The sequence below is a fragment of the Argentina silus genome, assembly GCF_951799395.1.
Source record: "Argentina silus genome assembly, chromosome: 1".
Lineage (NCBI taxonomy): Eukaryota > Metazoa > Chordata > Actinopteri > Argentiniformes > Argentinidae > Argentina > Argentina silus.
In genome coordinates this window covers 4,143,009-4,160,389 of record NC_139655.1, presented here as the reverse complement: position 1 = coordinate 4,160,389, position 17,381 = coordinate 4,143,009, and the positions used below count along the sequence as shown (strand labels likewise).

At 44.6% G+C, this 17,381-nt stretch overlaps 1 protein-coding gene across 1 annotated transcript in view; it reads right to left on the bottom strand.

The window, feature by feature from the left end:
• col15a1a (collagen, type XV, alpha 1a) overlaps nucleotides 1–813 on the bottom strand; it is a gene marked incomplete at its 5' end in the record, with an annotated part of 58,686 nt that extends 57,873 nt beyond the window's left edge. The window contains 2 exons of the mRNA XM_083682243.1: nucleotides 645–718; nucleotides 803–813. Of these exons, the coding sequence (XP_083538369.1) occupies nucleotides 645–718; nucleotides 803–813 (85 nt within the window). The remainder of the gene's footprint in view (nucleotides 1–644; nucleotides 719–802) is intronic.
• Between the last annotated feature and the right edge of the window lie 16,568 nt (nucleotides 814–17,381).

Here is a 17,381-nt window from a genome sequence, read left to right as displayed (position 1 = left end):
ATTTGAATAAGCCGCATCATCATTCGTTCGTCTCTTCAAATGTCTGCATACTCTGGAGCATGGTGTCATTGGGATAGCTCTACGCATATTCAGGCTGCTCTTCAAATGTCTGCATACTCTGGAGTATTGTGTCATTGCGATAGCTCTACGCATATTCAGGCTGATCAGAATAAATGATGGAAAACGCGCTAATTCGAGTAGATTATGTGTTCAGAGAAAAATAGCCTACAGCATGAGTTTGGTTTTAGGTGATGGTGACACTGTCAAAGGCACGCGCTGGGTAACCTACATGAATGCAGGAACGTGCCATCAGTTTGCCTACAGCTGTTTCACGTATAACTTGAAATGGCATGAAATCAGAAAGCGTTATTAGTCATGCACACATCCAAACGCGTCATTAGACACACACCAAAATAAATAAATGCATAATTGTATGCTCACTTGCATGACACCTCTCATTTCAGACATCATTTCCAAAAGTGAAACTGAACGGAAAATAAGTTGCACCAAGGAGTTGGAAGACGAAATGCAGAATCTCCAGTTCAGCTGAACATTCGCTAATTATTACACCATCAAACTGTAGAGACAATGCGTATCACAGTAACCATCACGTCAGCAAAATGAAAAGAAACAGGTAAGCATACCATGCAAGAGCTGGTACGCAGGCGACAGTTGGCACCACAGGACGAGATGTATTCCAAAGGACCACAGGGTGAGGCTGATGATGGAAGAGAGTAAAGTGAGTACAATTCTTAATGTGTGAAAACTTTATCAAACGCGCGTAAAATATGCGCGAATTTACCGTGAAGTCATCTTCAGTGATGGTAATGTCCACACAAAAGTCCTCTTGTTGCAACGTACAGTGGTAAGAGTTGGAGCCTGCTCTCTGTCTCTCACTCACGACGTCTTAAAATCTCTCGCTCTCTCCCTCACTCACTCTCTCCTCTCTCCGTTTCCCTGGACTGCCTGCGGTTCCAAATGAAACAAAGGCAGCTTCAGTGCTCCAGGACGCGAACGGCCCTCAAACACTGAAATCTGACTCCTCACAGTTGCTCTCCGTGGACCACCGCTCTTTCCAAGTCTCCCAATATCACTAGCCTAGATTCAAATTAACGCACCAAAGTCAAGTTCCCTCCTTTGAGTGATCTCTCCCACATCCCTCCTGCTTATACTGTTATCTGGCATTGAAAAGGGGGGGGGGGGGGGGGGGGGGGGGGGGGGGGGGGGGGTGCATTTTTGTGCATGGAGGAGGGGGTGCATTTTTGTATGTTTTTGCATGAAGTTGGCTATGTTTTCATGTACAGGTAGGCTATAACTTGTGTGTAATGCACCTCTTTACCACTTTACTTTACTTTACTTTAAAGCTGTTTACTGTAGGTGTTGGGTTTACTTAGGCTATGAGTTTAGGCCTGAGGGTGTTGTTTCTTCACTCATACACACACACACATACACACACACACACACACACACACACACACACACACACACACACACACACACACAAACATTGTTTTGAATGAAAAGCATCTCTGGTGAATGTCTGCATTTCCAGACCTTGGCACAGTACATGATTCACCCACCGCAGCATCTGAGATCTGACCTTACATTGTGTTGGTGAAGTGTACAATCCAACCCCCCACAAAGGGGAGGCCAGATGAAGGCAGTGCTCTGAAATTCCCATCGACAGCCCAGACTGATATGAACGAGTCACAGCAGTGAGTTATGCTGTGTGAGGACAGACTGATGATAAGGTATCCCGCAACCCAACCAGTCTGGAGACACAGCTGGGGGGCTATGACAAGTGTCTTAGTTAACTGCGTTAGAGGAACAGTCAGATGATAAGGTATCCCATAGCTCAACCAGTCTGGAGACACAGCTGGGGGGCTATGACAAGTGTCTTAGTTAACTGCGTTAGAGGAACAGTCAGATGATAAGGTATCCCATAGCTCAACCAGTCTGGAGACACAGCTGGGGGGCTATGACAAGTGTCTTAGTTAACTGCGTTAGAGGAACAGTCAGTGGCGCCCAGTGTGGTTTTTATTTGTGTGTGTGTGTGTGTGTGTGTGTGTGTGTGTGTGTGTGTGTGTGTGTGTGTGCGTGTGCGTGTGTGCATGCGTTTGTGCATACATCTGTGCAAGTGTGTGTTTGTGTGCGTGTGTGTGTGTGCGTGTGCGTGTGTGTGTGAGTTGAAAAGCCACTTGGGAGGCCCCTCTTTGAAGCCGGTGTTGGACAGCGTGTTGAAGTGGAGTGGTGGATGTGATGTTCATATCTGACTGGCTCTGCTGACATCAGGGGAGAGATCACAAGAGGAAGTGCTGTTTCAGGTGCGTCGTTGGCATAACAAGCAGCGACACAGAGGAATCGACGCAGCTTCAGTGTCATTCCAGTGACCTTGGTTACATCTTCAAACCTTCATCCAACTGTAGGGAACCCTTTCCACATGACAGCTTAACAGCAGAACGAATCTCAAATGCTTTTTCATAGTGTTCGCCAAACTAGCATCATATTAGCAACTCATGTGCAGACTTAGCAGTCCCAGTTCTCTAGGATTTATGTGACAGAGGAGTCCCACATCTGGGGTTTCTCTAGATAATCCCTCTGTCTCGTGGTAATTAGCATCCCAACAGTCCCATGACTTCAGAGGAAAACAATGTGTTGGTCCGACCCTAAACAAAAATGTTATGGTCACAGTTAACAGATGCAGTACAAACTGCAGCATTGTATTATCACAGCCAAACCTATTTGAGGGAAAGATTCTTCACAGACATTTTTGCATATTACCATAATAACTCTGTTACACTCAGTCTCAAATCTTACTTTGCCATTAGAAATCACACACACACACAGACACACACACACACACACACACACACACACACACACACACACACAGACCTTGAAGGAAAAGGTGAGTTCACAAAAAGCTATGTTTTGGGGATTTCCATGGTAGTCTGTGTTTTTGGAGCTAAACCAATTATATATTTGATGCTAAGGGATAGCGGTTGGGTAAAGACTGTGGGCGGTTTGACTGGTAATGATTAAAGAGTTTATCCAAGGCCTGAGTATGAGTCAGGATGAAACAGCATCATCGCCTCTCTCATGGCCATGAGAAAGAGGCTGAGGCACTGCAGCTGTACAGTAACTGAGACCAAAACACTCCAGAGAGTGCAACTCATCTGGCGCTGAAGTGTCAACTTTGGGAGATTCAAAGGGACAATGTTTTGATACAAGAAATTAGCTTTGTATGTAATGCATGCTGGTGTTACTAATGGAGGAGAATTAGAACCCTGCTTGAGTGATGAGCAACTTAGCATCAGGAAGCTAATGCCTAGGCTTTGTAGTCAGGCAGCCTGTGTAGTCATGCTAGACAGTGGGTTCTGTGCATGTCCAACTTGGCTACTTAATAAGGTCCGGTGAAGTAAACACACTAGGATTAACTTTCTCCAAGATGCCAATCTAAGGTCAGCGTTGAGTTTTCTCCTCATACATTTGAAATTATGAGGAAAGACACTGTCTACTTCGACTGGGGTGGTCGAAAAACTGTTATCCAGCCAACTTTAAAGATGAGAAACAGTTGTCCAGCTGAGAGGAAGAGAGCTCACATTTGATGCTGGTTTGCAGCTGCCTCCCATAGTGGGTGAGGGAGCTATGACATTTACATTTACATTTATGGCATTTAGCAGACGCCTTTATCCAAAGCGACTTACAACAAACACATTTATTTACAGGAGAGAAACTTGCACAGAGGGGTAGTGGGGATGAAGAGGTCTTTAGGAGGGACAGTTAAGATGTAGCCTGAAGAGATGGGTCTTCAATCTACGGCGGAAGATAGGTAGTGACTCTGCAGTCATGACAGCAGTGGGAAGCTCGTACCGCCAGCGGGGCGCCAGGACAGTGAAAAGCCGTGACAGAGTAACGCCACGTAGAGACAGCCTAGTTATCTCAGCTCTGTGGAGACAAACCTACATGGAGTAAACATAGAACCGTAGTGTGGGGAGACAGGAAACAGGACCCCACCACACTGATACCTCTATTATTCTTAAACTCCCACTATCTCCCTCCCTCCCTCCCTCCCTCTCTCACTCTCTGTCTCTTGCTCTTTCACTCTCTAACTCACTCACTCTTTGTCTATCTGTCTCTCTCTCTATCTATATCCCCCCCCCTCCTCCCTCTCCCCGTTTCTCCTCCTCTCTCTCATTCAAACCGAGTTCATCCCTCAGAATCACGCACCACCATGTCGTATTACACTGCAGATTTCATGTTTTCAATCAAGTGATTCAACAAGACTCTTGTTTTCCCCCGTAGTTGCGACTGTGCAATATATGTAGGATCGTTAACATGCTACACTGAGCAAGCCAAATGCGCTTGGGGCCAAGAACCTTTCCAAAAAAAGTTGTTGATACTCTGGTTAAGAGGAATTCACAGTTTAAATCTATGCAAAAACTAGTTTAAGCCAGTTCAACAGGCTGTGGATTTACTGTAAATCTCTGTAGATAAATGGAGGGGGTGAAGTACAAATAGAGTGGAGAATAGTACGCTTGCCACTCTCCTGCTTTGCCCAAGGGGTCGGACGGGGTCACTCTCAGTAATGGAGGACACTGACAAACCCTGAGGGCGGCCATTATGTTTTCACATCACCCCCTTCTCCCCTTTCCTTTTCTAATTCACAAGGACTCCGACTATTCTTTCATTCATTCATTCATTCATTCATTCATTGTGACTGACAGGGACCCCCCACCCCCTGACAGTTTGGTGAGTTTGGGGTTTGCACAATAATGAAGCCACTTGACAAAGCTGGGGGTCAAAGGTGATGTGTGTGTGTGTGTGTGTGTGTGTGTGTGTGTGTGTGTGTGTGTGTGTGTGTGTGTGTGTGTGTGTGTGTGTGTGTGTGTGACCCCCCCAGGAAAGATAAGGTGTATAAGTATAGCTGTGCTCCCTGGTTCAGGCTCCACTAATGTGTGCTGCTCCTCTGTAGCATGTCACTCATAGTCAAGTGTATCCGTAAGAAGAACATGATCATGGATGTCCCAGAGTGTGTGCTGTGTCTGCCTTGGTGACAGAAATACATCTCCATTAGGTCTAGTTTTAAATCTGAGTCTATCATGATTTCAATCAACTCAACGATGCATTTAGTGGACGTTTTGCTTCTGTCCTACTGACGGCTTTTCTGGAGAAAAACCGAACCGAGGGACTGTTCCACTCCTGCCAGCCCCAGAGGAAACCAACCCGTGAGATCAGACAATGTTGTCAAATAACATTTCAACTCCTATTAAACATTTAAGAAAAAGCGACTCGGCCAGAACGGAGGGGCAGAGAGAGAGACGGGGGCAGAGACGGAGAAAGACAGAAAGAGGTAGCAGAGAGAGAGAGAGAGAGAGAGAGAGAGAGCTTCTTGACGTAATGGAAGTAATGGGGAGTCAGGGAAGGAGCGAAGAGCAGCAGCCAGATACTGTTCATTCATCCTGGGCTGAGGGCCACAGCTGTGCCCCTGGGTGGAGCAGATCATGGAGGAGTGCCCAACCAACACCCCTCGCTCTAGCAAGCCAACCCTTGTCTGATGCCCACACATACATACACACATACACTTATTCAAGACACTCACAAGGACACACACACACACACATGCACAAACACACATACTTGAAGACTCATAGACACACACACACACACACACACACACACACACACACACAGTAACAGTCAGCTGTTTGAAGTCCTATGGGGTGATAAGTCTCATGTTTGGCGTCCATTGATTCCAGTCACTGGGTGAACCCCCTTCAGCGTGGTATTTAAACATGAACTCTTTGAAGAAAAGTTCACCTTGGCTGAAGCACATTAAGTTATGCCTAGATGCTGACACGTAGCTCTGCTGCCCAGGGTCCGTTCCACCGAGGCTAAGGAAAACAGAGCTGGTAAACACTGAGGCGCTGGTGTATATTCCTGAGAGTCTGACCTGGCCTCGTCTGGCATGTTTCTCTCAGTAAAATACTGTAGGAAAATATATTCACTGGTTTTCCTCAGAAATCCCTCCCCGCACGATTGAAGTTGTTACTGAAACATTTGGGGAGATTTTTTCAAGATGAAAAGAAGGTATTTTCTTCTTCACCAAACACACAGTTTCGTAACTTTGAAAACCTCTCTGCTCTGGCTGATGGAGGTGCAGGGTCAAAATGTTATCTTCAACCATGTACTCCTTCATTTCAACTCTCATTCCTTTTCCCTTTGATCAAGTTTGTTTTCATTTCGCTTACAGGAAATCCTTTACAAGAGTTTAGTTTAAAATGCTGTTATAAATGATCAAGAACAAACTTGCTTTTCAGTCAGAATGTTTATTTGAATGACTGCTAGCACACTGCACACACAATGCACCGCAAGAATAATGTAAATGGACAGTGTATCATAACAACAGTCATTTGAATGACTCTGAAAGGAGATTATTATGTTTTCTTAGGTCATTTGAACTTGTATCATTTCACTGCATAGCACCTACGCAATGCTTTCTTCAGTCAACCATGTCAAGATTGTCAGGACCATTTTTCTGCAACCATCTGGCAGCATGATGAAGTGATTAACTTGAGCAACAGTCTAACACATCACAAAACAATGGGTGGTCATGAGAGAGATCCTCTTTGGATGCATCGCTTGGTGAGAGTTCTGAAAAGATAGAAAATTACACCAAATTGCTCAAATTGCAAATTGTTCCAATTTGTAGTCGTAGTCCTTTCAGTTAGGCATCAAGTCACATTATGTCACTGCCACTCCCTTTCTCCGACAGCCATGATGAATCAACACAATCTTCAGGGAGCCGGTTTGAGGATAGCGAAGCAGTGTGTGTGTGATCCAAACGTCTGTTTTTGACAGCTCCGTTGGGACACCCGCAACTCTTTTCCTCCCGGTCGCTGCTCTGACACAATGCCTGGGCTCGTAAATAAACTCAATAGAGTGTGAGATCTCCATCCAAACGCCTGAGAGTCCGGACACTAGACAGGCAGGCCGTCGTCCCACTCATCCCTACAGGGGATGAATAAGACTTGAATCAGGATCAGAACGCACTTTCCAGATGGGAAGCAGGATCTAAAAACGCAATGCCTTTCCCATCTCTCCACCAGCCGTTGATTTATGTGGTCCATACACACTAACGTGCAGAAAACCTATGAAACTGTGGATTAGTATCCTGTATTAAAGCATTTATACACAGATGAAATGCCCTGCACCGCAGCAGGTATAAGTTAACAGCGCTGTAACATAGGCTTGGTTGCATGCCCGTTCACATAAGTAGGTTTGGGGGGAACCCCCCCCTGTTGATATATGGTACAGTCCAAATATGAGGCCATCTGACACCCTTTGCCTCACCTACTGTATACCAACATAGTGGTCTGGCCCGCCATGGTCTTACAGTAGGAATGGCTGAATGTGAGGAGTCAGGCTAAACAAGACACAACTGCATGTACAGTTTGACAGGTTTTAAAAAAAAAATGCTTTTTTGCTTCTTCTAGCATTGTGACTGCCAAGGGCACCTGGTCCTAGCATGGATTTCTTCTTATGATGACTGATGTATAGATGATTCACTTACTTGTTGTAAGTCGCTTTGGATAAAAGTGTCTGCTAAATGTCAAAAATGGAAATGGAAATGTAACGTACAGTAATACTTGCATCAGCTGGGCAAATCCTGGACACGCTGGCGCTCGGTAATGGACCTGAACTGGGATCAGGCTGACTGGGCACCATCTCCATGCCAGGGGAGGCCCATGGATGACAGCATGGATGATGACGCAATGTGGTACTGTAAGGTCATACGTTGATGCTGTTGTCCCAGAAAGCCACAGGGGAACAGTTTCTATGGCTGGAACACTACTTAATGCTTGGCAAGAAATCCCTGTCGATGTTAACATAGATGATGATGATGATAACATGCGGTAGAAGGAATTCAATTTAAGCACGAACAAAAGCGCAGCTTTTTAACTGAGCAGGGGATTTGTGTTGTGTATCTAAGAAAAACACCTGTAGATCTGTACAGTGTTGGATGATGATAAGAACTACAGACGTGTGCATTTGGTAAAGCACACACGTGTTCTCACACGCACACAGGCACACACACACGCACACACACACACACACACACACACACACACACACAATGTAGCCTGGATCTGAGGATGGAAAACCATGTTGACATAAGTTGAGCCCAGATCAGGGCGATACGATACGTGTAATGGCAGCTGATGGTGTCATTGTGTTTACGTAAATTCCCTACCTTGACCACCATTCAACAAGTATGACACCATCTTATTACCCTCATCATCTATGACTCCCCTTCAAGGCCATGCTTAAATACACCTTATGCAAGAACCCTGTGCAAAACCCTCTTTTGACTGCAATGGGAATTGCAATGACATTTTCTGAAGTGTCTCCTCCTCTCTCCCTCCCCCTTGCTCAATGCAAAATACATCTAACTGAAATAATGAATCTATCAATCATTTTCACATGTTTATCCAGCAAATGTCTTAGTTACATGACCTTGAAAGTAGCAAATTACTTGTGTGGTTGAAAATGCAGCTGTTATTTAGTTTGGAAATGTTCACGGAAACATGAACACGGAAATGAGCCAACTAGCGGAGACTCTCACATTCGAAGATTCAAACAAAACCTCTCATTCCCCAAACAAAACTCAGACAAGGCTGTATTGTCAAACAGAATGTTTACTAGGAAAAATCATCAGAATACATGTTACAAATGTATTTGCACACAAAGGCTTATGTTGCTTAGGTTGGCTTCCAGCACTGAGAAATGCTTGTACCTCCCAGGCAGTGTAGGTAGCCAATGAACCACACACACACAAGTCGCAGGTTACATAGCCACAGCAACTGATAGGCACGCAGAAACATCCTGAACATTTTGGAAAAGTGAATGCAGGCAGAAGGGCAGGGTCTTGGCAGGTGTACACACGGACACAGACTGCCAATGCATCAAAAGTAATTATTTGCGACATTTTAAGGGGAAAAAGCTACATATTGCACCTTTATGTATATGTGGTGGTATGATATTCAAAGGCTATGAGGTAGCGACTGATCACATGTTGTAATTCATTTGGAAGCCAGACTAAACCAACTGAATTCAACAGGCGTCGCCACCTGATGATGTCACACCTAGTTTCTCTCTGTATCCCTGAGGAGGTGAGCCAGGAAGGTTTTATCGTTCTGAAATGTGACAGTAGACTGTCAAATGTAAACAGACCTGAGTCAAGTACACAGTCATATCGAAAAAGTTCAAATTGCCAACTAACAGTATTATTATGATTAGTAATCATAATGAAACCGCGTGTTTGGTGGACACAGCCCCTAAGCAGAAGATAAATACTGTAGATCAAAAAAGTTACTTTCATACCTCAGAAACTATGTTTTTGGATAAGATAGATTTGCTTGATTTGTGTTAGGTAGGAAGAGAATGCAACTGAGCATGTGCAGAATGAGTGTCATCACTCTAGCTTGTTTCTGATTGGAGAAACGGTGTTACAATTGACCCCTGTTACATTTGTCCCCGGTCTCCCCTACTTTGAATTAGGTACAGTATTTGTGAGGAGAGGAGGGCGTACTGTCCCTTCTGGCTGTACATTCTGTCTCTGGAAGCTAGCCTCCCTCATTAGACCTTGAATTCCATCAAAATGGCTGCTTAAAGAATTCGAATGTAAAAGCTGAAAATGGTTAAGATTCCACTGTATCTGCTCAAGGGAAAGCTAGAACAGATCAGAATCACCATGAATTCCAACTGAACTAAATTGTTTCAGTTCTTGTTTGAATACCAGCTGTTTCAATGTTTTTTGAGCCTTGAAGTTAGATTCCCAAGCACTGCCTGTACAGTAAGCATATGAGTATGAGCAGACCACAAAGACATTTTAAAAGGGGCAGACCTAATATTGGATCACCGCCGTTATGAACCAAACTATGACTTAAATGCTCTTCCACTGACATTGATGCAAAGCAGGAGAAACTGATGAAAGAGTCTGCAATGTTGCTCTGCTTTTGGACGTCAACATGAATGGAAAATATAGATAATATTGAGACCAAAGCATACCTTAAGTAAAATCTCTTGTTTCAAGATATAGTGTATAAGGCTTATGCACTATGTCCTGAAACAATAGATTTTCCCTCTCAACACCCACATGGAACCAAATTTGCACCGGGTCAGGCCCCTTCCAAGACAGCACTGTGTTGTCATAGCGATGAGGATAGATGACCCTCTCTTTCCCTGATTATGACCATAATGCTGACACATCGTACAGTATATATTTCCATTACACACACACACCACACCACACCACACACACACACACACACACACACACACACACACACACACACACACAGGACGTTTAGGAAAGGGAGGACATGGAAACGATTTGCAGAAGGCTTCAACAAGAGTGCTGTTTCAGGCGAAGTAGCCTGGCCTTTCTTTATGGTGTGTTTAATTTTTGGAGAAGGGAGTGTAAGAATCCATATTTTGTGATGTTTTGGGTGTAGCCAGTAGCCAGAGCTGTTCCTGGTCAGGTCTTGTGTGGAGGACCTAACCCTAACCCCTAACCCTAACCCTAATGCTGATGAATGGTTTTGCCAGAAGCCTAAATAATCTGTATGCAGTAAAAGAGTGCTCCATTGCTGCTACTGGGCTACTACTGGTCTCTCTCTCTCTCTCTCTCTCTCTATTCTACCACTCCATCCCTATCAAGCTCCCTCTCCCTTTCCACATCTCTCTCTCCCTCTCTCTCTCTCTCTCCCCTTAGCTGTACATGTCACTAATCATGTGTCACATAGTTTTTGATTAGTGCTCTATCTTTGTTCTCAAAACTACCAGAAACGAATGCTAAAGTTAACCATTTATCACATTTTAGTACTATTATATTGATCTAACGTTACACAGAAGCACAATGTGATATCAACATGAAAGTACAAGATAATGATCATGTTTTTTCCATTATTAGAAGAGAATCCACTCATCTTTTAGGTGTCAGATTATTCTCTATGTAAATTGATATGCAGAGATAAATATAAAACAAATATGAACTGCCATTGACTTCTGATTCTAAGACTAATGATACAAAGAATGCTTGCAGGGCCCTATTGAAGTTACATAGAGTCCCTTCAGGTTACATGGAAGCCCTAAAATTGGTTACATAGTCCTTTAAATCTCTCTCTCTCTCTCTCTCTCTCTCTTTCTCTCTCTCTCTCTCTCTCTTTCAGATGACCCAGAACATTGTTGAGCATGGAACACACATGTGTCCAGTTAGCTAAACAGCACTTCACACAGACCCCCATAAAAGAACATAATCCCCAGGTTATGGGTTTGTTTCTGGTGTTCAAACGGCAATGCAGATGTTAACTGTTGCAAAAGCTACTTTTCTACCCAGCGCCTCTGTTCTCCTTGTTCCATTCCCACCTGGTTTTTCCAGGACATACACAGGAAAATAACAAGTCTTACAGAGTCAAAGGCTTGTGTAAATGGAAAGCGTAGTACAATATGGCAATCAAAACTTGGAAATGTTTGAGTCAGATATAAAAGATAGTCACTGGAGAAACCAAACATGACACAGGGAAATCCAACAAGCTTCAATAGAGTGATTAGTGGGAGAAATGCATCAACACTACATGACGGGTCAAATTGACTGTTTTTCATTACGGTTGCGTGGGAATCAGTCTGGAATGCTTTTTACCACCATGACATAAAGCTCCAATGCAGTGTGGGGAGTGAGAGCTGACCAGAATGACGGGAAGAGAGAAACCAGTCCTTTATCTCTGATCAGAGACCGAATAAAACCCTCCTCATGTCGACAACATATGAACCATAATCCACAAACAGCAGTAGGCGCATCAGTCCCTAGTGTCCTGGTTCAGCTCCCGAACTGTCATTGCTATCTCATCATCCCCATTCTCACTCACTCGCGTATAATATATGCCATTTAGCTGACGCTTTTATCCAAAGTTTTTTGCAGGGAGTGCATACATTTTTCAGGATAGATGGTCCCAGCAGGAATCGGACCCACAACCTAAGCGTTGTTGGCGCCATGCTCTACCAACTGAGGCACAGAGGACCACCGCGTATGACTTTCTTTCTTCCATTCCCCGGTCATATCCTCTCCTATTGTCTCAGAGATTTAGTCTCCGTCCGTTAGTCACATCCTATCTAGCTGACTCAGATCTCCCCAGTTTGGCTCTACTGTATGTTGCTTTGGGGTCCTCTGTGGATCAGTCGGTAGAGCATGGCGCTAACAACGCTAAGGTTGTGGGTTTGATTCCCACTGGGACCATATATACTGAAATGTATGCACTCACCGCAATGTAAGTCTCTTTGGATAAAACCGTCAGCTAAATGGCATAGATTATATTATATATTGCTTTCCTTCATCCCATCAGAGAGACGTTGTGACACTGTATTCCACACAAACCAGTGCCCTTGAACGATGAGCCTTCAGCCTCCCACTTACAGTCAAACTGAGATTCTACAGAGTGAGCGTCCCTCTTCAATACTGAGTTGTATAGCAGTGCTTTGACTTATGCTGTACTGTTTAAACGGTGACCTCAGTCTTCCCACGACCCTGTGTCATATCTCCTGCATTAAGCCCAGGCCAGGGGGTACACCACATTATAACAGGCTTTCCCACGCACCACCTGGGGTCCACCTGGGGTCCACCTGGGGTTTGATCTGCTGCTCCAGGGTTCCTACCTACTCCGAGACGCTTACTGGCTTAGAGTCGCTGTGAAGCAACAGATGGGGGAAACATTAGTGAAAAGCAGCGAGGGACCTTCACAGCAAGCGAATGAGGCCTGGCGTGCTCTAACCAAGCGAATGAGGCCTGGCGTGGTCTAACCATGCTTTAGCTGTGTAAACCAATTTATGGACTATCGTAATTTCACTGGATCAAGAGAGAGAGAGAGCCTGAGGTACTTTGAGTATACAGGCTTTTCCATCTCTCTACACTGATCACACACACACACTGGTCACACAGACACACACACACACACACACACACACACACACACACTCACAGCCTTCATAGCGGTCCTGTGGTATGGCTGTTTAATCAGCCTTAACATGTACACAGCCTTGACACACACACACACACACACACACACACACACACATACACAGAGGAATTCAGACTTTATATGCATCATAAATTCCTGCACACATTCAGTCACATGTGAGGCACTAGATGTCATTTTGGAACCTTGAGCGTTCCAGGGCGAACACATTCCTCTGGACAGACTGACTGAAAGCTTCTCTGTGTTTTCCATCTTCCAACTTATCAAAATCAAGCAGGCAATTTGGTATTATTATGGATTCATTTGGGGATCTTGACGAGTTGACCAAAAAAAAAGGAAAATTGCAACACTAATAAGGTATATAAGAAATATCCATTCCCACAGGTGATTGGAGAACACTGCTCACATTCTCAATTCAGCACAAAATCTTTCTTTTTTTTCTCACAGTGTAACAGGACAAGCACCTCCTCCTCCTCCTCCTCCTCCTCCTCCTCCTCCTCCTCCTCCTCCTCTCCTAACCCGAGTTCTGACCTTTGTGTAGTGTTGGTGCAGCCTGTCAGTAGCACTACATTCTGAGACAGTCCAATCTGACACTGCTGGTAAAACAGGGGGTAGTGGAGTGTGTGTGTGTGTGTGGGGGGGGGGGGGGGGGGGGAGGGGGGGGGGGATCTAAGCTGTGGGTCCGGCTCCCCTCAGGGGGTGTTTAGTCAGTTAGCGAGCTGCTACTGTGGACAAACACACTCCCCCGTTCAGGAACACCAGGAGCCCTGAACACACACACACACACACACACACACACACACAAACACACACACATATATACGCCCCTCCCATTACACACACACACACACACACACACACACACACATATATACGCCCCTCCCATTACGCACACACACACACACACACACACACACATATACACCCCTCCCATTACGCACGCACACACACACACACACACACACACACACACACACACACACACACACACACACACACACCCCTCATATCACACACTATTCACATCTTTGTTTAAAGGCACAGCAGGAGGAGGAACACACAGATGTTAACCAGGCCCATTCAGGCTGGCAGGGAGGGGGGACGCCCTTCCGTAGGACATCCCCCTGTCACTTACATTTGGGTAAGCAAACGTGTTTGTGTGTGTTTGTGCGTGTGCGTGTGTGTGTGTGTGCCTGTGTGTGTGTTCACTGTTTTCACTGTAAACTGTGTTGGCTTTGATGTGTGTGGCAATGTTAATGAGGCAAATACAAGGGGTATTTCAGGCTGGCAAATCTTATCATACCGTTTTCACATTAGAGGCCATTTTCCAAGTTTGACTGAGGAATGTAATTGATGACAGAGCAGGCGAAGATCATATTTTTCTGCTCAAGTGTAGTGACATTGAAAAGCTGAGAGAGTCTAGAGTCTAGACAGTCACACCAGCCTGTTTGGATTATGTGTGCCATCAGAGAATGGTCTGGCAAAGCAAAAGCTCTGACATCTGAAATGGCGAATTCCAATCACCCCTTTATTCCACAAAGCGAATTAATCTGCTGCTCTGCTATTTGATGCAGAATCACAGAGAAGTGGCAGTTAATTTACAGCACTGACAATGTATACAATACGCCGTGTCAGATCTGAGCTGCTCCCATTGTCTTACTGCGATCTGGTTCCCACAGAGCAAATATATCCTCATGTCCTAATTTACGTACAATAATATATATATATATTATAATAATAGTATTAATGTGTGAATAAACACACTTCCACACAGTAATGGCATACAGCATATCAGTGTCAGCTTGGCTCTTGGTTATCGAGACTGACCGTCTCTGTAGGGTTTTTCCAGTCTACCTCTGGGAGGAAGCTGATAGGCGGTAGCAGGAAAACCAGGCGGTAGCAGGAAAACCAGGCGGATAGAAGCAGCGTGGGCTTATTGTAACAGAGTAAGATAGGGCAACACAGGTGGTCTTTCCATTTGGCTGGGTACAGCTTGTCAGGCTGGAAAACTATTAGTGGCGAGGCTACAGATGAACATTACAGTGACACACTCAATAGAGGCCAGCTGTTCTATGTCTTTATATCATTTTACATAACCCTTAATTACTTCAAACCGCATGTGTGTGCATTACTGTGGCTCATAAGGAACATACGTACAGGATATGCATTGAAAACATTAGCGAAAAGGGTTATACAAAATGCACATAACAGTGTGTGTGTGTGTGTGAGTGTGTGTGTGTGTGTGTGCGTGAGAGAGAGAGAGAGAGAAAGAGAAAGAGAGTGTACTTGCATGCATTTAGCATATTCTGAAAATATGAAGTGTAACCATCTCTCCAAAGTACTTCCACCATTGTAATTAAATGATAATAAGTCATAACCGGCATACAAAGTTGATAATGTCTGTGTGACTCAGGCTTGGCAACTAAAAGCACTTTGTTTGCTTTCTTTGTTTTCCTGTTTACTCTCCAGGCGGGTCCTAGATGGTGGCCGTTAAAAATCAGGACCATTTACAAACAGTCTGTCTCACAGATAAACTGCTCTCTTCCTGCCAGAAATATGTCCCAATAGACAGGACGGTTATACTGGCAGAGAATAGGCAGGAAATCGGTAGTTTCAACTATTAGAACCATTTGATGGTCAGGATGAAGGGACTGGCCTATCTCCATATCACTTGACCAACATGCTCCTGATGCTGGACTTGAACACATTCCTGTTGGAGCAGGAAACTTTGAATTTTTAATTAAATTTTGATGAACTTGATGAACTCTCCGGGTTTGAGCCAGAACACATTTTGTAAACTGTCCACCCATAAACCCAAACATGTTGTTTAACATGGTGTTGAATAAAGGCAAATTCTCATTTCATTAAAGTTTGAACTTTTACGGGTTCGGTAGTTGGGTGGGGACTGCTTATCATATCAACAGCTCATTTGTTATGTTTTCAGTTCCCTTATTTTTTAGGCTGTGAGTAATCCAATATCATACAATCTGACAAATTCAGACAATGTTAAGATGAATCACACTCGGCAGTGGTTCCAAACAGTGTATCACTATCACTCACTATACCCTGCATTGGATCAGAACCGTGTGAACAGACTCACCTCTCCTCTCACTGGGAAAAACCTTGTCCAACTAACCTCTCTACACTCACCTACACAGCGCCTACGGGAATCCTGATACAGGATAAGGCTTAGCAATGGGGGGAAATTCAGACTGTGTTTAATACAAACATCAGGAGTAATATAAGCAGCATATGGTGATACATCATTTAAATGGCCGACCCGCATGCCTGGGCTTTCATTTGTTGTAAGGTTGCAATGAAATATCGCTCTCCGTAGGTTTGCAGGCTCTCTTGTTTTTTACCGATCATGGATTCTGTAAGTTTGACCTGTACGCCTGCTCAGGTCCTGGAGATATCATTTCACATAATGAGTGCTACCCAATCCACCAGACCCACGCTCATACTCCCACTGCAATTCCCACAGGACAACAACCCCGAGTTCAACGCTGGTGAGGTTGCTACTCTTACACATGCAAGGTAAGTAACTGCTTTACAGGGACTCTTGAGGAGAACGAGTGGAAATCCAAGGTGCATTGTCAAAGGGAACGAAACTGCAAAGGTGACAAATACACATGTATTGATGCACACACGCACACACACACACACACACGCACACACACACACACACACACACGCACACACACACACAGACACACATGCACACACACACGCACGCACGCATGCACGCACGCACACACACACACACACACACACACACACACATGCACACGCACACACACACACACACTCACAGCCTTCATAGTGGTCCTGCGGTATGGCTGTTTAGTCAGTCTTGACATGGATCCATTCTCATTTTCCAAAACAAGAGAGAGGGCTGAGAGGCCAGATAACCTGCCCACAGCATCAGTCTGTAAAAACAGTTTAAAAACCCCAGTCAAAACATGTGACTACACCCTACTCATTACCAGTCCACACACCTTGACCATAAACACTGTGGAGAGGCTTATACACACATTAATCCTATAACAGCTGTACAGTGCTGCCAACATTACATACACATTGGAAGCCTGTCAGGGAATAACTGATAAGAACCAACATTTTGGCATCATACCCCTCACACACCCCTCACCTAACCCTCGTATAACTGCAGTCTGCAGGGAAAGATCACAGTTTACATTGATCCTTACAATGTATTTACTATTTAAAATACAGTGTATCAAATATCGTCACCACCTTGGTTGTAACTCATTGACTGTTTGCTTGGCTCAACAGCCTTGTATTGAAGTGGAGTGTCTCACTCTCACGGTAAAGGGGAAAGAGATAGAG